Source organism: Oncorhynchus kisutch, linkage group LG16 (assembly GCF_002021735.2).
Source record: "Oncorhynchus kisutch isolate 150728-3 linkage group LG16, Okis_V2, whole genome shotgun sequence".
Lineage (NCBI taxonomy): Eukaryota > Metazoa > Chordata > Actinopteri > Salmoniformes > Salmonidae > Oncorhynchus > Oncorhynchus kisutch.
This window is the reverse complement of record NC_034189.2, coordinates 33,241,620-33,262,233: the sequence shown is the minus strand read 5'-3', so window position 1 is coordinate 33,262,233 and position 20,614 is coordinate 33,241,620. Positions and strand designations below refer to the sequence as shown.

At 44.3% G+C, this 20,614-nt stretch overlaps 1 protein-coding gene across 1 annotated transcript; it reads left to right on the top strand.

The window, feature by feature from the left end:
- Positions 1-566: 566 nt before the first annotated feature.
- Positions 567-20,424, top strand: LOC109906869 (NACHT and WD repeat domain-containing protein 2-like). Its single transcript, XM_031792234.1, has 4 exons — positions 567-978; positions 3,383-3,533; positions 10,219-10,808; positions 14,880-20,424. The coding sequence occupies exons 1-4, from the start codon at positions 955-957 to the stop codon at positions 18,777-18,779; spliced, it is 4,665 nt and encodes a 1,554-aa protein (XP_031648094.1). The 5' UTR covers positions 567-954; the 3' UTR covers positions 18,780-20,424.
- Positions 20,425-20,614: the final 190 nt, after the last annotated feature.

The window sequence follows — 20,614 nt, the reverse complement described above, 5'->3', positions numbered from 1 at the left end:
ACGCTGCATTTCGGTCCGACTCTCTTTCGACAAACGAAGAACGCCGTTACAACATTATTATTCTATCAAGCATGTGTGGGCAGTGTGGCTTTATATAATTTTGTATCCCTGGCCATACTATTATAGGGAGACCGTGGTGATCATCGTGATAATGGCGGTGTTGCTGTTGAAGATGATAATGATGAAGATTATGCTATTCATGACAACAGTACACCTTTATTCTTTGGTTACTGGCCCAATGCTCTTAATCACCAAGCTGTCTTCCACTCTGTAGCAACAGACATATCCGTACTCCATTATTCCATTCCATACAATTATTTTACATTCAAAAGACCACAGACAAATTAATAGCAAATAAAATACATTTCTGATACACTCAGCACTTCGCCATGACCATTTACTTTGCCCAGTTGTTTGCCTTTCAGTCTAGCTGTGTACTGTGAATTCACATTCTAAAAGGAAGAAAGAAAACAGAAAAAATTATGAACTCTAAGCCTCGGGTGACAGAGCAGACCGGTACACACAAGACACACTAATGAAATGCTGTCATTGTCTCCCTGTTTGCCTGGATGCCTTCACGGAATAAGCACTTCACGGCAAACGGCTGTGCAGAAAGTCATAATCATACACTCAATCTCTGAGTATATTTGAGACTAACTATGAACCTTGAAACCAATGATAATAGAAAGTCAAGTGGTGATGATGATGACCGTTCTACCTCTCTCCATCTTTCTTTCCTCCTACCCTCATTCCTTGTTCTTTCCTTGCTCATAGGGGCTGGTGGGGGAGAAGTATGGCAGTATCCGCGTTCCAGGGGAAGTGGAAGCTCCAGAGTTTGAGAGGATCCTGGATGCGGCGGTGGAGGCGGGGCTAGACACACACATCCTGGAGGAGTGGTACTGCCGAGACGAGAATGCCGTGCCACCAGCCTACTACCTCAAACCCAAAGCCCAGATGTTGAAGAACTACCAGAACTCAGTAAGATTTGAACCATTTTACCTCAAACCCAGCCACACCAAACTCTACTACTTTAAACCCAAAGCCCAAACTACAAAAACTCAGTAAGATGAACCCTGAACCCTTCAGCCTTAAACCAATAGAACGTTATGCCAAGATCCTAACCCAGTTCTTCTGGAATGGTAGTTGAGTGGGCTGTGGCCAGTTTCTCTTGGATCATGGCAAAGACTAAATGAGTAGGTTTCAGTTAGACTTACCCAAGATACTGAAACATCCTTACGGAGAGCCAACTGTTATGCTTGAACACATGTCCTTGGGTTCACAGTCACAAAAAGCTTTTTAAAGCAGCAGTAAAATTAGCTAGTAAAAGTAATTTGTCAACAACTCTCAAACCTTCTTTTATACAAAACGTTTAAACTTCAACTTTCTGCCCCCATTAGAATTTGTTGGCCTCGTGGAAAGTTTATGAGAGCTATAAAGATGTACCCTTTATTTTCTTAAAAGACTCAAAAGCTTGGTAATCTTACTGTGAGTTGGAACTAGCAGTAAACATATCTGCAGATATCCTCCTATACATTTAACTACAGTGCTAGGCAAGTTAGTTTTAAGGTAAGCATATTACATATGCTGTAGTGGCTAGCTAAACATTTGTGTATACCTGTGTAACAGTCACCATGTAACTACAGCTGCTTTGTCTACCTAAATGTTAGTGCCTGTGTCACTGTGTGCTAGGTTAGCATGCTGTGAAATCTAGCTAAACATTAGCGCTTTTGTCACTCAATGCAGCTCTTCCACTTGGATGGAGGTCGGAGGGAAATTAGAAAAACAGCAGGGTTGGCATCCTGGAATCTTCTCTCATGAATATCATTGACTTCCTCTCTCAAGGGATGTCTACTGTAGCTCGAGGGTATTAGACACAAAAACAAACACAGTAGGATCAGCAGGTATAGATTGCATTTCCACTATAGTGTGTCTCTGTGGTCCAGTTCAGCTTGTGGAGATAATGCACTATATTGCATCGGTTTGCCTTTGACCTAAACAACTCCAATAGTTTCCACTATTTACCAACTCAACTTTCTTCCTTTTGCCAACTTCTGTAGGTCTCTGGCTTTGTTAAGACTACCATCCAAAACCAACATCAATAGCTTACCAATTGAGATAGCTATGTATTCTTTAATCTACTATATTCACTACATAACAAGGAGTATGTGGACACCTGCACGTCGAACATCTCATTCCAAATGTATGGGAATTAATATGGAGTTGGTCCCCCCTTTGCTGCTATCACAGCCTTGACTCTTCTGGGAAGGCATTCCACTATTGCATTCCAACATTGCTGCAGGGACTTGCTTCTATTCAGCCACAAGTGCATTAGTGAGGTCAGGCACTGATGTTGACTTTCCAATTCATCGCAAAGGTGTTCTATGGAGTTGAGGTCAGGGCTCTGTGCAGGCCAGTCAAGTTCTTCCACACCGATCTCAACAAACTGTTTCTGTATGGACTTCACTTTGTGCACGGGGGCATTGTCATGCTGAAACAGGACAGAGCTTGCCCCAAACTTTTGCCACAAAGTTGGAAGCACAGAATCATCTAAAATGTCATTGTATGCTGTAGTGTTAAGATTTCCCTTCACTGGAACTAAGGGGCCTAGCCGAACCACAAAAAACAGCCCCAGACCATGATTCCTCCTCCAACAAACTTTCAGTTGGAACTATGGATTCAGGCAAGTAGCCGTTCTCCTGGCATCTGACAAACCCAGATTCGTCCGTCGGACTGCCAGATGGTGAAGCGTGATTCATCACTCCAGAGAACGCGTTTCCACTGCTTCAGAGTCAGCTAGCTTTACACCACTCCAGCCGACACTTTGCATTGCACATGGTGATATAAGGCTTGTGTGCGGCTGCTAGGCCATAGAAACCCTTTTCATGAAGGTCCCAACGAACAGTTCTTGTTATGAAGTTGCTTCAAGAGGCAGTTTGGAACTCAGTAGTGAATGTGGCAACCGAGGACAGAGGATGTCTATGCGCTTCAGTACACGGCAATCCTGTTCTGTGAGCTTGTGTGGCCTACCACTTCGCATCTGAGCCGTTTTTGCTCCTAGACGTCTCCAATTCTCAATAACAGCACTTACAGTTGACCGGGGCAGCTCTAACAGGGCCAAAATTTGACGAACTGTCTTGTTGGAAAGGTGGAAGCTTATTATAGTGTCATGTTGAAAGTCACTGAGCTCTTCAGTAAGGCCATTCTGCTGCCAATGTTGGTCTATAGAGATTGCATGGCTGTGTGTAACGAATGTGGCTGAAATAGCCGAATCCACTAATTTGAAGATGTGTCCATATACTTCTGTATAGTGTATGTTCAAAAAAGCGGAACTGTGGGCCAATATCAATATTATAAACTCCCTTACTCTCCTTCTCATCTACAGATGGAGTCGAGTAATGCAGCCAAGATGAAGAACGACAAGGCGTGGAGGAACGTGTCTGAGGAGATCAAGAGGATCTTCCGTAGGTCTGTCCTCCAGCTCCAGGAGAAGGGTACCATGAAGCCCCCCCAAGCCAAGAAATTCCTCTGCTCTGGTATGTAGGCTACTCCTGTCTTTTCTTCTCCTTCTTCTGTGTTTATTCAATGTTCTTCTTCATCTGTTTTCTTCTTAGCTTTTTTCCTTCTTCTTCTTCTAAAAGGGTGTTGTATCTTGTGTTTTTCAGTTCTGTGGTGTTCTCTTCTTTACATAATAATGTTTATTGAGCTATACTGTATAACCAATATATGTTTGTTTGCGTCCATTAATTGTGCCGAGAACATTTAACTGGGGGAGTAGTTCTCAGGCTTTAGTTAAATCAGTTAAGTAATTATTATGATTCTTTTATGGTAGTAATCAGTTTTCCTCATGAGCCAATGTGAATGTACCATCAGAGCATCTTCAGTTTAAAGAAAAATACAGATAAGCCTTCTCATACAGCCCAGATATAACAATAAACAGATTGATCTAAATATTCATTGTCACCCTCTGTTTACAATTTAAAGCATGTATGGTCTAGAGTGCTCCAAAAGTCTTCCAAATTGGGATAATCTAATAAGCACTGATCCAATTGGGCACTATCATTTTGGGGGGCTCCAGAGTGGAACAGCAGATTAAGGCAATGCATCTCAGTGCTTGATGCGTCACTACAGAGCCTGGTTTGATTCCAGGCTGTATCACAACCGGCCGTGATTGGGAGTCCCATAGGGTGGTGCACAATTGGCTCAGCATCTTCCGGCGGGGGTAGGCCGTCATTGTAAATAAGAAATTGTTCTTAACTGACTTGCCTAGTTAAATAAAACTTACAAATTTAACTTTTAAAAATATCATCCATTCTGAGGATGAGAGAAAAATAAGTATATTCCAGGTATCTGCAAGGTGTTTCTCTGGCATCTCTCTGTAACCTTTTTTGATTGATGTACTGTGCAAGGTTTCTTGAGTTTTGTGGGACATTGGCATCATGGGTTCCCGCTGGGTTTCTTTGTAGGCCAGTCATTTGTACCTAGAGAGAAAGCAGCATGACAGCTCGTGGCAGTCTACTTTTTAATAAATATATGGGGAGTTTCGAAGTTGTTTCTAACTATTTTCCCCTGCTGAGCCATATACGCTGTGGACATTATAAATTCACACAAAGTAATTTCACCAAATCAAATCTTATTTGTCACATGAATACAACAGGTGTCGATCTTGCAGTGAAATGCTTACTTACAAGGCCTTAACCAACAATGCTTTAAGAAGTTAAGAAGAAAAACATGCTAAGGAAAAATTGAGAAGAAAAACAAATTATAATAATTAAACAGCAGCAGTAAAATAACAATAGCGGGGCTATATACAGTCGTGGCCAAAAGTTTTGAGATTGACACAAATATTAATTTCCACAAAGTTTGCTGCTTCAGTGTCTTTAGATATTTTTTGTCAGATGTTACTATGGAATACTGAAGTATAATTATAAGCATTTCATAAGTGTCAAAGGCTTTTATTGACAATTATATGAAGTTGATGCAAAGAGTCAATATTTGCGGTGTTGACACTTCTTTTTCAAGACCTCTGCAATCCGCCCTGGCATGCTGTCAATTAAATTCTGGGCAAAATGGAAGCCCATTCTTGCATAATCAATGCTTGGAGTTTGTCAGAATTTGTGGGTTTTTGTTTGTCCACCCGCCTCTTGAAGATTGACCACAACTTCTCAATTGGGATTAAGATCTGGGGAGTTCCCTGGCAATGGACCCAAAATATCGATGTTTTGTTCCCCGAGCCAATTAGTTATCACTTTTGCCTTATGGCAAGGTGCTCCATCAAGCTGGAAAATGCATTGTTCATCATCAAACTGTTCCTGGATGGTTGGGAGAATTTGCTCTCAGGAAGATGTGTTGGTACCATTCTTTATTCATGGCTGTGTTCTTAGGCAAAATTGTGAGTGAGCCCATTCCCTTGGCTGAGAAGCAACCCCACACATGAATGGTCTCAGGATGCTTTACTGTTGGCATGACACAGGACTGATGGTAGCGCTCACCTTGTCTTCTCTGGAAAAGCTTTTTTCCGGATGCCCCAAACAATTGGAAAGGGGATTCATCAGAGAAAATGACTTTACCCCAGCCCTCAGTAGTCCAATCCCTGTGCCTTTTGCAGAATATCAGTCTGCCCCTGATGTTTTTCCTGGAGAGAATTTGCTTCTTTGCTGCCCTCCTTGACACCATCCTCCAAAAGTCTTCACCTCACTGTGTGTGCAGATGCACTCACACCTGCCTGCTTCCATTCCTGAACAAGCTCTGTACTGGTGGTGCCCCGGTCCCGCAGCTGAATCAACTTTAGGAGACGGTCCTGGCACTTGCTGGACTCTCTTGGGTACCCTGAAGCCTTCTTCACAACCACTGAAACGCTCTCTTTGAAGTTCTTGATGATCCGATAAATGGTTGATTTAGGTGCAATCTTACTGGCAGCAATATCCTTGCCTGTGAAGGCCCTTTGTGCAAAGCAATGATGATGGCATGTGTTTCCTTGCAGGTAACCATGGTTCACAGAGGAAGAACAATGATTCCAAGCACCACCCTCCTTTTGAAGCTTCCAGTCTGTTTTTCGAACTCAATCAGCTTGACAGTGTTCTCCAGCCTTGTCCTCGTCAACACTCACACCTGTGTTAACGAGAGAATCACTGACATGATGTCAGCTGGTGCTTTTGTGGCAGGGCTGAAATACAGTGGAAATGTTTTTGGGGGATTCAGTTATTTGCATGGCAAAAAGGGACACTGCAATTAATTCCAATTCATCCGATCACTCTTCATAACATGCTGGAGTATATGCAAATTGCCATAATACTAACTGAGGCAGCAGACTTTGTGAAAATGAATAGTGTCATTCTCAAAACCTTTGGCCACGAAGGTACAGGGGGTACCAGTACAGAGTCAATGTGCCGGGGCACTGGTTAGTCGAGGTATTTGAGGTAGTTATGTACATGTAGGTAGAGTTAAAGTGACCATGCATAGATAATAAACAGAGAGAAGCAGCAGCATAAAAGAGGGGTCTGGAAAGCCTTTTGATTAGCTGTTCATGAGTCTTATGACTTGGGGGAGGAAGCTGTTAAGAAGCCTTTTGGATCTAGATTTGGCGCTCCGGTACCGCTTGCCATGCGGTAGCAGAGAGAGCAGTCTACGACTAGGGTGGCTGGTGTCTTTGACAATTTTTAGTGCCTTCCTCTGACACCGCCTGTTATAGAGGTCCTGGATGGCGGGAAGCTTGGCCCCAGTGATGTACTGGACCGTACACACTGCCCTCTGTAGGGCCTTGCGGTCTGGGGTCGAGCAGTTTCCATACCAGGCAGTGATGCTATCGATGGTGCAGCTGTAGAAGCTTTTGAGGATCTGAGGATCCATGCCAAATCTTTTCAGTCTCCTGAGGGGGATTTGTCGTGCCCTCTTCCCGGCTATCTTAGTGTGTTTGGACCATGACAGTTTGTTGGTGATGTGGACATCAAGGAACTTGAAGTTCTCAACCTGCTCCACTGCAGCCCGGTCGATGAGAATGGGGGCATGCTCGGTCCTCCTTTTCCTGCAGACCACAATCATTTAGTTTGTCTTGATCACGTTGAAGGAGAGGTTTTTGTCCTGGCACAACACATCCAGGTCTCTGACCTCCTCCCTATAGGCTGTCTCATCGTTGTTGGTGATCGCTGTTGTGTCATTGGCAAACTTGATGATGGTGTTGGATTCGTGCCTGGACATGCAGTCATGAGTGAACAGGGAGTACAGGAGGGACTGAGCACACGCCACAGGGGCCCCCCTGTTGAGGATCAGAGTGGCAGATGTGTTGTTACCTACCCTTACCACCTGGGGGTGGCCCATCAGGATGTCCAGGATCCATTTGCAGAGGGAGGTGTTTAGTCCCAGGGACCTTAGCTTAGTGATGAGCTTTGAGGGCACTATGGTGTTGAACGCTGAGCTATAATCAATGAATAGCATTCTCACGTACAGTAGGTGTTCCTTTTGTCCAGGTAGGAAAGGGCAGTGTTGAGTGCAATAGAGATTGCATCATCTGTGGATCTGTATGCATCTGTATGGGCGGTATGCAAATTGGAGTGGGTCTAGGGTTTCTGGGATAATGGTGTTTATGTGAGCCATGACCAGTCTTTCAAAGCACTTCATGTTTACAGACATGAGTGCTACAGGTCAGTAGTCATTTAGGCAGGTTACCTTAGTGTTCTTGGGCACGGGGACTATGGTGGTCAGTTTGATACATGTTGGTATTACAGACTCAGTCAGGGACAGGTTGAAAATGTCAGTGAAGACGCTTGCCAGTTGGTCAGCGCATGCTCGGAATACACGTCCTGGTAATCCGTCTGGCCCTGCAGCCTTGTAAATGTTGACCTGTTTAAAGGTCTTACTCACATCGTCTACGGAGAGCGTGATCACACAGTCATCCAGAACAACTGATGCTCTCATGCGTGCTTCACTGTTACTTGCCTCAAAATGAGCATAGGAGTAATTTAGCTTGTCTGGTAGCCTCGTGTCACTGGTCAGCTCATGGCTGTGCTTCCCTTTGTAGTCTGTAATAGTGTGCAAGCCCTGCCACATCCGACGAGCGTCAGAGCCGGTGTAGTATGATTCAATCTTCGTCCTGTATTGATGCTTTGCCTGTTTGATAGATCGTCGGAGGGCATAACGGGATTTCTTATAAGCTTCCGGGTTAGAGTCCCGCTCCTTTAAAGCGGCAGCTCTACCCTTTAGCTCAGTGCGATGTTGACTGTAATCCATGGCTTCTGGTTGTGGTATGTACGTACGGTCACTGTGGGGACGATGTCATCGATGCACTTATTGATGAAGCCAGTGACTGATGTGGTGTACTCCTCAATGCCATCGTAAGAATCGCGGAACATATTCCAATCTGTGCTAGAAAAACAGTCCTGTAGTTTAGTATCTGCTTCATCTCACCATTTTCTTATTGACCCAGTCACTGGTGCTTCCTGCTTAGTTTTTGTTTGTTAGTAGGAATCAGGATGATAGAATTATGGTCAGATTTGAAAGATGGAGGACAAGGGAGAGCTTTGTACACGTCTCTGTGTGTGGAGTAAAGGTGGTCTAGAGGTTTTTTCCCTCTGGTTGCACATTTAACATGTTAGTAGAAATTAAGAAAAACTGATTTGAGTTTTCCTGCATTAATATCCCCGGCCATTAGGATTGCCGCCTCTGAATGAGCATTTTCCCGTTTACTTATGGCCGTATACAGCTCATTGAGTGCGGTCTTAGTGCCAGCATCGGTTTGTGGTGGTATGTAGACAGCTACGAAATATACAGATGAAAACTCTCTTGGTAAATATTGTGGTCTAGAGCTTATCATGAGATACTCTATCTCAGGCGAGCAAAACCTCGAGACTTCCTTAGATATCATGCAGCAGCTGCTGTTTACAAATACACATAGACCTCCACCCCTTGTCTTACCAAAGGCCGCTGTTCTATCCTGCCGAAAAAGCTTAAAACCCGCCAGCTGTATGTTATTCATGTCGTTGTTCAGTCATGACTTGGTGAAACATAAGATATTACAGTTTTTAATGTTCCGTTGGTAGGATGTATGTGATCGTAGTTCATCTATTTTATTATCGATTGATTGTAAGTTGGCTAATATGACCAATGGTAAAGGTAGATTACCCTCTCGGTGACTGATCCTAACAAGGCACCCGGATCTTTGTCCACGATACCTCAGTCTCTTTCTCCTGCGAATGACAGGGATGAGGGCCTTGCCGGACGTCTTAAGTAAATCCTTCCCGTCCAACTCGTTGAAAAAAAAAGAATCTCCAGTAGGCAGATTTCTATGCTTGATTCGTTCAAAGGAATAGCCAAGGCTTTTATGTAGCCTAAGTAAAAATACATTCAGTATGCCAGTTATTGACAAAACCAAGCTTCAAACAGCATTTCCATGCACTCACTTCTCTTCCCCTCCAGCCGCTCTCCCCTTCTTTTCTCTCCATTGCTTCTATAGCACGCTGCAGTGTGTTTGATACCACACAGAAGATGCTGGCAGAGTTTCAGTACACTAATAGAAAAAAGGGTTCCAAAACGGTTATTCGGCTGTCCCCATAGGGTAACCCTTTTAGGATCGAAACATTTTTGGTTTTAGGTAGAACCCTTTTGGATTTCATGTAGAACTCTGTGGAAAGGGTTGTATATGGAACCCAAAAGGGTTCTATTTGGAAGCGTAATGGTTCTTCAAAGGGTTCTCCTATGGGGACAACCAAAGAACCCTTTAAGGTTCTAGATAACAAGTTTTCTCAGTGTAGAGCTGGCTCTTTAGTGGTCTGTTATAAGGCTGCAATGCTGATTTATGTGATTGTATCAACCATGTTTCTCCTTAAACAAGGCATAGTGGGAACTTAACTAAATCTAATCACAGACTAAAGACAGGCTAAAAAAGACTGCCAGAATCTGTGCAGCTTTACTAAAAGATTTGCAAACCTCAAAATGTGTCTGTTTTGAAGACAAGCTCGGAGCACACAACAGCACCCAGTACTTGCATTTTCAAGTTACTTTGAAAAGGGGTAGGCATGTTAGTAGCCTGGCTACTTCAGGGACACATTTTCAAATAACTTTGACCAATATTAGGACTCCAAATCATCTGTGGGTTTTATATAATGGCATTGGAAGCGCAAGGTTAGCCTAACTCCTCAGAAACATTATATAGCAAATGTCTTTATGGACAAAACTTTCAAACTTTGGATTGATTGATTGTATGTTTGTTTTTCTCCCATTTCTCAGCCTTGGAGGATGAACTGGACTTCGCCTTGGGTAAACAAACGCCAGCCTTCCTCAAGAAGTGTGTCTGCTACATCCGCAAGATCTCCAACTTCGACCGACATGCCAAGCTCCCGGAGATGGCCAAGTACATGGACATCGTCGTCGCTGAGGACCGCGTCATGCGTAACCAGGAAGCCTACGAACGTCTCTTAAAAGTGCGGGATGAGTTTATCCCAACAGTGGTGGCCTCGTCAAACCTCCGCGTCTACTCCTCTGTGACGCACTGCGACATGAAGCTAGGCTACTCCCAAGAGGTGGAGAGCCACTACGTTGAAGGCTTGTGTAAACAGTTCTATGAGGATATGGTGGACATCATCCAGGCCACGGTCCAGCAGAACTTTGACACAGAGACGGACCCCCTGTACGATGAGATCCTCCAGCACCTGTCCCTGTGTAAGAACTTCTCTTCGTTCTACGATTATAAGAGCGAGACACTGGACCTGGTGCAGGAGTATCTGCTACCGTCTAAGGAGAGTAGGATGAGCCCTCTGGTTGTTTACGGCGGGCCATGCACGGGGAAGACACTGCTGCTAGCAGAGGTGGCCAAACAGGTGAGAGTCATGCCAATGTACCGTGGGGAGTGTACTTTTGGTCTTTCGGACTTAATGGGACTTCCTGGTTTAGATAAATGTTGATAAAAAAAATTAAACGATGGCTTTAGCTAGCACAACAGACATTCATTCGCTCTGTGTTTGTCTGTGTGAGTGTGTCCATCTGTGTGTGAGAGTATGCAAGTGTGTGCGTGTGCTCGCTACACATGCATTATCCATCTGTATGTGTTTGTTTGCTACATGTGAGTCCTATGTTTGTGTATGCATGCATGTGTGCCTGTATCGCTGTGTGCCCATACGTGTGTGTGTGTCAAGTCAGTGTTCACTCACTGGCCTGTCTGTTGCTGGGCCATCTGGCTGCTCAGCCAGTCGGGCCCATTAGGGTCATGTTGCAGGGAGCCCACAGTGCAGTCACCCGGGTGGCTCTACCCTGCTTCTCTCTTCAACCTTTATAATGAATGCCATGAAATTGCCTTTCTGTAAGATAAAGTGATTTACTTTATGAAATACGGGCATGGAACAAAGCTTGACTAAGCCACACATATTTGGGCACAAAGCCAAACTCTCACAGTGTCATTCTGCTGCTCCATTGTGTTAAATATTTCTCTCCTAATTCACTGAAAGGCAGGCAAGATGAGTGCTGAGGAGACAGGGATGAAACATGCTGTTTATAGATTAAGACAGAACAACGGTGGAAAGGAGAGGGATGATAGGAGTTAGAGAAGGACTATGGTAGGCTACACTATCATAGTTGTGTACACAGACACAATAAGATTATTTCACCTCTAATATATCACGGTTGACACATAATTTATCACAGGTGAAATAGATTGTTCAGATCGTTGCTTCAAATACGTAACTCCAGCAGTTGTCGCAGAGATCAGTGCTAGACATTAAAGTGGGATGCCCCTGTTTTTCTTGATTTGCTTTGTCTTGCTGCTTCTGTGGCCTTCAGGAGTTATACATTGCCAGGATGAGTGGGGAGGTGGTCTGTGTTTTTGGATAAGAGGAGTGATGGGGGAATGGAGGGAGGTATGGAATGATGGATCTGTTGACACAGCCTATCGCCCGGAGCAGACTCACAGATTTTTGTCACTACCGCTAATTCTGTCATCAAATCAAATGTATTTATATAGCCCTTCGGACATCAGCTGATATCTCAAAGTGCTGTACAGAAACCCAGCCTAAAACCCCAAACAGCAAGCAATGCAGGTGTAGAAGCACGGTGGCTAGGAAAAACTCCCTAGAAAGGCCAAAACCTAGGAAGAAACCTAGAGAGGAACCAGGCTATGAGGGGTGGCCAGGCTATGAACCAGGCTATGAGGGGTGGCCAGTCCTCTTCTGAAATTAAACTATGAATATGGATGAAACAGGGAGCAGCGCTGATTCATAAAATCTCTTTCATTATGGGAAAGTCATTGGGTGTTTTTATCTTAGCCTGGGTGCCAGTCGTTTTCTGCTCTCTTGCAAACTCCTTATGGAATTGTCATGCGAAACATGTTTGGCTTGACAATGACAATGGAGTAGGCAAAAGCACAAACAGATCTGGGAGCAGGCTGCTTCTATCTTACTCTTGAGCATGTTTTCATTTTCAATTGTTGTTTTTCTGTTTAGCTCATGGCCTTGGCAAAGCTTAAAATGTTCACAGGATTGAATCTCTTGAATAATGTATTAGTTCTACAAACTGAGTTCAGCCCCCTTTCTACTGTTCTCTCCTTTTGCATATTTTTGATTCTGAATGTTATCAGATTTTAAACAACTTATTATTGTAATTTTTGTTTTACCTTTATTTAACTAGGGAAGTCAGTTAAGAACAATTTATTATATACAATGATGACCTGCCAAAAGGCAAAAGGCCTCCCGCGGGGACGGAGGGGCTGGAATTAAAAATACAAATGTAGGGCAAAACATACATTATGACAAGAGAGACAAGACAACACTACAGAAAGAGAGACCTAAGACAAAATTACAGCATGGCATCAACACATGACAACACAGCATGGTAGGAACACAATATGCCAGCAGCACAACATGGTAGCACCACAAACATTGTACAAACATTGTTGGGCACAGACAACAGCACAAAGAAGCAGCCACAAGTGTCAGTAGGAATGTGATTGAGTCTCTGAATATAGAGATGAAGGTAAAACTGTCCAGTTTGATAGTTTTTTTGCAGCTTGTTCCAGTGCCTAGCTGCAGCGAACTGAAAGGAGGAGCAACCCAGGGATGTGTGTGCTTTGGAGCCCTTTAACAGAATGTGACTGGCAGAACTGGTGTTGTATGTGGAGGATGAGGGCTGCAATCGGTATCTCAGATAGGGGTAGAGTGCGGCCTAAGAGGGTTTTATAAATAAGCATCAACCAGTGGGTCTTGTGTCGGGTATACAGAGATGGCCAGTTTACAGAGGAGTATAGAGTGCATTGTTAAATAGAGGTAATAGAGATAACATTAATCACTAACCTTTGATGATCGTCATCAGATGACACTCATAGGACTTCATGTTACACAATACATGTATGTTTTGTTTGATAAAGTTCATATTTATATCATATTTACATTGCCATTTACATTGCCACATTCCAAAAACATCCAGTGATTTTGCATAGCCACATCTATTCAACAGAAATACTCATCAATAATGTAGATGATTAATCCAATTTATACACATAGAATTATAGATATACCTCTCCTTAATGCAACCGCTGTGTCAGATTTTTTTTAAACTTTACGGAAAAAGCAAACCATGCAATAACCTGAGACGGCGCTCAGAAAATAATAAAATTAGCCGCTATTTTGGAGTCAACAGAAATCCGAAATCACATTATAAATATTCCCTTACCTTTGATGATCTTCATCAGAATGCACTCCCAGGAATCGCAGTTCCACAATAAATGCTTAATTTGTTTGATAATTTCCGTTATTTGTGTCCAAGTAGCTACTTTTGTTATCGCGTTAGGTACACATATCCAAAAGAGCATTACTTCGGACAAAAACTTCTAAAAGTTATATTTCAGGTCGAAGAAACATTTCAAACTAAGTATAGAATCAATCATTAGGATGTTTTTATCATAAATCTTCAATAAAGTTCCAACCAGAGAATTCCTTTGTGTCTAGAGGAGCAATGGAACGCAGGTCGATATCATGTGGAATGCGTATGACCAGGAAATGGCTCTCTGCCAGTAACCTGACTCATTCAGCTCTTATTCAGTCCCACAACACAGTAGTAGCCACATTCAAGTTTCTAAAGACTGTTGACATCTAGTGGAAGCAACTTCATTCATATCCCACTGTGAATTCAATAGGGCCTTGGTTGAAAATCGACCAACCTCAGATTTCTCACTTCCTGTTTGGATTTCTTCTCAGGTTTGTGCCTGCCATTTGAGTTCTGTTATACTCACAGACATCATTCAAACAGGTTTAGAAACTTCAGAATGTTTTTTATCCAATACTAATAATAATAAGCATATATTAGCAACTGAGACTGAGGAGCAGGCCATTTACTCTGGGCACCTTTCATCCAAGCTACTCAATACTGTCCCTGCAGCCAAAAGAAGATTGTCGAGAAGGAACCTGCAAGTAAACATTTTGTTGGACGGTGTGTACACCGTACATACGGCTAATGAAACTTGAAACTCCAACCATGGCATCATATCACGCCCCATGCCTTCCAAATAGTAATTCCAGCTCCCTCTTCTTTAGTAGAGCTTTATGTTGCCTGCTGATTGTTTATTGTCTCCTGAGTCAGGCAGGGTTATATGGGTTGCATACAGGATAATTATTGAAACTCCTTTTAAAGTGTATTGTGTGGGAAATGATTGCAAAATGCTTATAAAAAATGACAAAACTACTTTCACAGAAATCCTTTCTCAAGTTAGATAACCCTTTCCTCAAAATGGAGAGCACTTTGAGATGTTTTGAGACTTTGAAAACGGTTTTTATAAATGCAATCCATTATTGACAACATGGTCTGGTCTGTTCTCTCTGTGTGTTGTGTCACAGAGCTCTTTCATGAAAGACATCTAACCTTGAGAATGTTGCAAAATCTATGTTCTCTCTCTTTGTTGTTTCCAGGCCTACACGTGGCTCCAGACGGAGATGGGTCCTGAGACAGACCCGGTTGTCATTGTTCGCTTTGTGGGCTCCTCCGAGTTCGCGACAAACCTGCGCACCCTCCTCCAGAGCATCTGCGAGCAGATAGCCATCAACTACCGTTGCCTGATCCACTTCTTGCCCAACAAGATCCAGGAGATGAGGGAGCTGCTGGTCAACCTGCTGGGGGAGCCCTCTTTCCATCGGCCCCTGGTCATCATCTTGGATGCCCTGGAGCAGCTCTCGGAAGCCGACGAGGCCCGCAAGCTGTGGTGGCTCCCCGCCCACCTGCCTCGCACTGTCCGCATCGTGGTCTCCACTTTACCCAAAAAACACGGAATCCTCCAGAAGCTCCGCTGTTTGATTCATGATGAAGGGCGCTACGTAGAGCTGGTGCAGCGGGACCGTAAGGCCTGTAGTCAGATACTGAAGCAGCAGCTGCTGGGGTTGAAGAGAAAGGTGACTTCGGGACAGCAGATCTACGTCAATGAAGCGCTGGCCAAGTGTACGCTTCCCATGTTTGTCAACCTCATTTACCAGGAGGTGGTGCATTGGCGCTCGCACAAGGATGTGGATGACAAGTCACTGTGCTCCACCGTGCACGAGAGCATCGAGCAGCTCTTCTACTCTGTGGAGAACAGACTGGGTCAGCGGTTCGTATTCAGGTCACTGGGATACATCACCATGGCCAATGTGGGGTTAACGGAGGTAGAGCTGGAAGATATTCTGTCATTGGATAACAGTGTGTTGGGAGATATCATGGTGAGTTCAAATCTAAAAAACCCACTGAGGATCTCTTATGACCTGGTGGCAAGGCTGAAAGAGGAACTGGAGGGGTACCTTCTGGAAAGGCAGGTGCATAATGTTACCCTGATGATGTGGGCCAACAGACACCTGCAACTCATCGCCCAGAAGTTGTATCTTAGCAACGAGGAGGATGTGCACCAGATGCACAGCCTCCTAGCCGAATACTTCCTGGGGGCATGGTCGGGAGGCAGGAAAAAGATCTTCCACTGTGACAACAACCACTTTGCCTCGCTTAACATCTCCCAACACAAGAATCCACACTCCCAGCAGCCGTCCCACAAAGAAGCATCCGCCGAGAAGTACTCCTATGACAGGCAGACCCCTGAGCAGCCCTGGGTGTTCCAGTGCAATCTTCTGGAGCCTGATATCTTCTTTGTCAACCACAGGAAGATGACGGAGCTCCTCTACCATCTAACTAGGAGCGGCCGCATGGACGACCTCATGTACGGGGTTATCATGAACTTCAGCTGGCTCTACACCATGATCAAGATAGGGCAGTTTGAGAAGGCACTGACCGACATAGATGTAGCCTACAACTACTCCCAGGAGAAAGAACTCAAGTTTTTGGCCACCACGCTGCGCAGCATCAAGATCAAAGTCATGAAGAACCCGGCATCCCTGTCCGCAGAGCTGCAGCAGAGGCTCCTCCCTGTGGTCACCTCTTTACCCAAGCTCCAACACCTCCTCCTGGAATGCGACAAGGACGGCCCCAAATACTGCTCCATTGTGCCCCTCCACTCCTCCATGGATGTCACCTACAGCCCTGAAAGGCTGCCGCTGTGCTCCAGCTACATGCAGATCGTGGAGATCCTGCCCACCCTAGCCCCCAACATCGTACTTGTGGCCCTGGAGGATGGGTCTGTGAGCACATGGGATGTGGAGAGCAGGCAGCTACTCCGGCAGATAGACACAGCCCATTCGGTTGTCCTGGGAATCAGACTAACCAGCGACGAGAAGTACCTGGTTGTGGCAACCACCAAGAACACGCTACTCATATATGACAACCATAAGTCTTGCTTGCTGTCCGAAGTGGACATCAAGAACTCCAAGCACTGTGGTATCACAGGAGGGGTGGCCTTCATCAATGGGTTCACCCTGTCCAGCCATCATGCCTTGGCCTGGCTAGAGGCCAGTAAAGATGTCAATGTCATCGATCTGCTCTACGGCTGGCCCCTCTACCTGTTCCACTGCTGGTATGAGATCACCTGCGTCCAATGCTCCCCGGATGGAATGTACGCCTTCTGTGGTCAGTACCTCAACACCACGTCCATCTTCCACCTGGGGACTGGGGACAAGCTAGCTACGGTCACGTCGGAGTTCTCCGGGGGATTTGTCAAGTCCATCTTGGTCCTGGACACCATTCACCAGATGGTGATGATCGATAATGAGGGGAGCCTGTCGGTGTGGAACACCAAAGAGATCACCAACCCCAGACTGATGGAAGATTATGACTGCCGGGGGGATGAGAACGAGGTCGTAGGCATTGAGCTGTCAGAAGACCAGCGCTCCATCCTCATCTGTAAAGACAAGAGCATTGAGGTCCTGGACACCAAGTTGTGGAAGATGGCAGAGAAGTTCAAGGCCAAGCATGCTGAGCGATTCGTGGCTGCAGTCCTCTCAAAAAATGGCCAAAGTATTGTGGCCTCCATGGAGAACACGTCATCCATATTTGTGTGGAGGAGAGACAGTGGGCAGTGCATGGCCAGCCTGATTGAGATCTCTGGGGCCATCGTCAAACTCATCAAGTCCATCCACCACAACCTGCTCCTGTCTGTGGCCAGCAGTGGAGTGCTATCAGTCTGGGACATTGACATCATTACAGCCATGTCCAACATTGACAAAACAGGCAAGAAGATCCAGAGCTTACAGCTTTCTGGCAGGGAGGACTTTGTGTTTACCATGGATGGCTCTGAAGCCATCCACAAGTGGAACTTCAGCACAGGCTTCATAGAGACTGTCTTCAAGCATGAGGGCTTGGTGGAAAACTGTGTCCTGACATCCTCTGGGGATCTCATGGTGACGTCGGATGACAAGTGCAGCCAGTACATCTGGCACACGGCCACTGGCGAAAACATCTTTCGCATCAACGGACAGAAGATATCTCAGCTCCTGATGACCCACAATGACCAGTTTGTGGTTTCCCTCTGCGAACAGAACTGCTCCCGAGTCTGGAGGCTGGCCACTGGACACAAGGTGTGCAACATCCTGGTGACCCTACAGAATGCACTGATCACCACCGCAAACACCTTCCTAGTGGGGATCACAAAAAACAAGCTGCTCGCTGTTAGCCTCTGGTCAGGCAGTATTTCCAAGAAGTTTGTCTGTGACGATGGCATTAGCATTATCAACTTCAAACTCATTCCTGACTGCCCAGACTTTGTTGTCTTCATCACATCTACAGAGACTGTGTTTATATGGAGTGTGGCAGATGAGTCTGTCTGCAGACGGGTCCAGCTGCCTACTAACTTCCTAAAAAATCTGGAGGAGTTCCAAATTTCACCAAATGGGAAACTGGGCATCATCTCCAAAGGTGACGAGAACATTAACGTGTTGGATCTTCATAGCGGGAAGCTGAGACTTGTCCACGCCGCCGGTATCATCTGGCGGCAGAAGCTGTCGAGGGACGGGCGCTACCTGGTCTATGTCTGCTTCCGGAACAGTGATGAGGATGACGAGGTGGGCGTGGTGTCCAACCTGATCGTGATGCGTCTGGCAGATGGAAAGAGCATCGGGACATGCTCCCTTTACAAGACGCCCACCTTCCTCTGCCTGTCCCAGCGAGCACTCAACATCATCATTGGCTTCGAGGATGGCAGCATTGGCACCTATACGGTGGTGGACAGGGTGGATGCCGCGCTCAAGATCAAGATTGCCACATCCAACAGTCGTCAGATCGTCAACAATGCCTCACAAAAGATAAGGCCCAAGTGTGGCAACCACGCCTTCAAGACCATTGCAGACTGCTTGTGGAGGGAGTCCACCGAGGTCTTCTCCAGGGATAGCCCCATCAACGTGTCTGACTCTGGGGAGGCTGAGACCACCATCCCCACCAAAAAGAGCGAACTGTTGCAGTGAAAGTGGGAGAGAGGAGCAATGGGCGAAGATGCTAGGTAGGTGAGATTGAGGTGGATGTATGAGGTTTCTCGGGGGGATGCAGTTTACTCTTGTTTACAGCCACCTAAATTAGCTGCAGATGTCAGTCTTCTGGGTACGAACTGACTGCTACTATAATGCTGCACTCAAGTCATGTATGACAACCTTTATGGTATCGTTTTAGTTTTTTTCTTCACCTGATGAAGTTGTTTTTATGGTTTGAAAACTAGAATAAATATATAGAAAATATATATTTAATATATTTAATCTATTGTTTTGCCATTGTGTCCTTTTGCATTTGAAGAACAAAGTTGATATTTACATTTCTCTGTTTTACATATCCAAAGCCATTCCAGTGAGCTTGAATACTCTTCCTTATACATGCTTTTCTTTAGAAATATTAATGTTTGTTCTCTTGGCTGCTGCTGCATTTTGTGCAACTCCTTAAAAAATATATGTTTTTCTTAATGCAATCAAAGTGAGTACCTGGATTTTAAAATGTATTTCATTTTCATGCAGACTACTGAGAATTACGAAGATGCAGGGAATTTGTAAACACAGTATATGCAGAGATACATATACTAGCATACATAATAAATTTTATTGATTTGAAATGATCAAAGAAGAACAATTATTGAGAGTTAGGGTACTTTAGTGGCAGTGTTGAATTTGAGGAGGAGATTTATAAACAGGTATAAACATCTATTAACAGCTGGTCTAAGTCTTCTGGTTCATGAATGATTTGTTTTTAAGCGGACACCGCTATTGAGCATAATGTTGCATCTTGCTATATGCATCCATGCCTTACAAAGTCTTCTATTTTACAGCTGAGAGAGAGAGAGAGAGAGAGAGAGAGAGAGAGAGAGAGAGAGAGAGAGAGAGAGAGAGATGAAATTAAAAGATATCATCAGTCAAGGATGACTCATCAGCACCCTAACGTTTTTGTTTTCCATAAAACCTTTTAAGGGCTATTCTGTCAAATTGTATGTTCACTTTTTTTCAGCAGTTGAGACGCTGGCCCAAAGGTAAATTAAAGTAGCAGTATTAAGTATTTTAAGCAGTATTAAGCTTTAGCATATTTCATTGCTCTCAAAGCAAACATTCTATTTGCCAAAGTTCCGATACTAGTTTGATGTTTTGTTCTGTTGGCAATGGTCCATTTTGTAAGGCTTGTATAACTTACATCATGACCGAATTGTTTGAGTGCTTTACTGTGATTAAGTTGAAGAAATGTATTATCTTTGCTAATGAAGACGTTTAAGTCCACTTATAATATATTGCCAGTTTAAGAGTATATTTGAATGTGTCCATATGGAAGCCAGTATATGCTATTATTGTATGTCATGTAACTTGAATTACTTTTAAAAACGTACATGTTGGCGACACAATTGACATACTGGTAATGAATGTTTCTAGGGTATTCTTTTTATGGTCAGGACTGACTTACCTGTTTAGAGATATTTATATTTTCATAAATGTTGTACTTGCATTTTGTTACAGAGTTGTTTAACTGGAGTTATTCTAACAGAAAAATATAAACGTATATCTGAAGCAATATGAAATAGTGTGTATGCATTGTTTGTACGGAACATTTTAATGTAATAAAATGGTTAACTTTTCGCCTCCAGACCTTTGTCATGCTTCTCATTGCAGCAGTCTGAAGTTGTTACTGATCGTCTAGACCAGTGGGCCTCAAACTGTGGTGCGCGCAATGTATTTTTAAGGAACTCAATCTGGCTTTCAACTTACTCTTGAAGGTTGTAATAGTAGAATGCACAAGGTGCAATTTTGAAATTGGGTAGTGCACCATCAATTTT

Coding starts and splice junctions, on each gene's coding strand:
- LOC109906869 (XM_031792234.1), top strand. CDS start 955: ATGTTGAAGAACTACCAGAACTCA. Junction 979..3,382: donor TGAAGAACTACCAGAACTCA/GTAAGATTTGAA, acceptor TCTCATCTACAG/ATGGAGTCGAGTAATGCAGC. Junction 3,534..10,218: donor CAAGAAATTCCTCTGCTCTG/GTATGTAGGCTA, acceptor CCCATTTCTCAG/CCTTGGAGGATGAACTGGAC.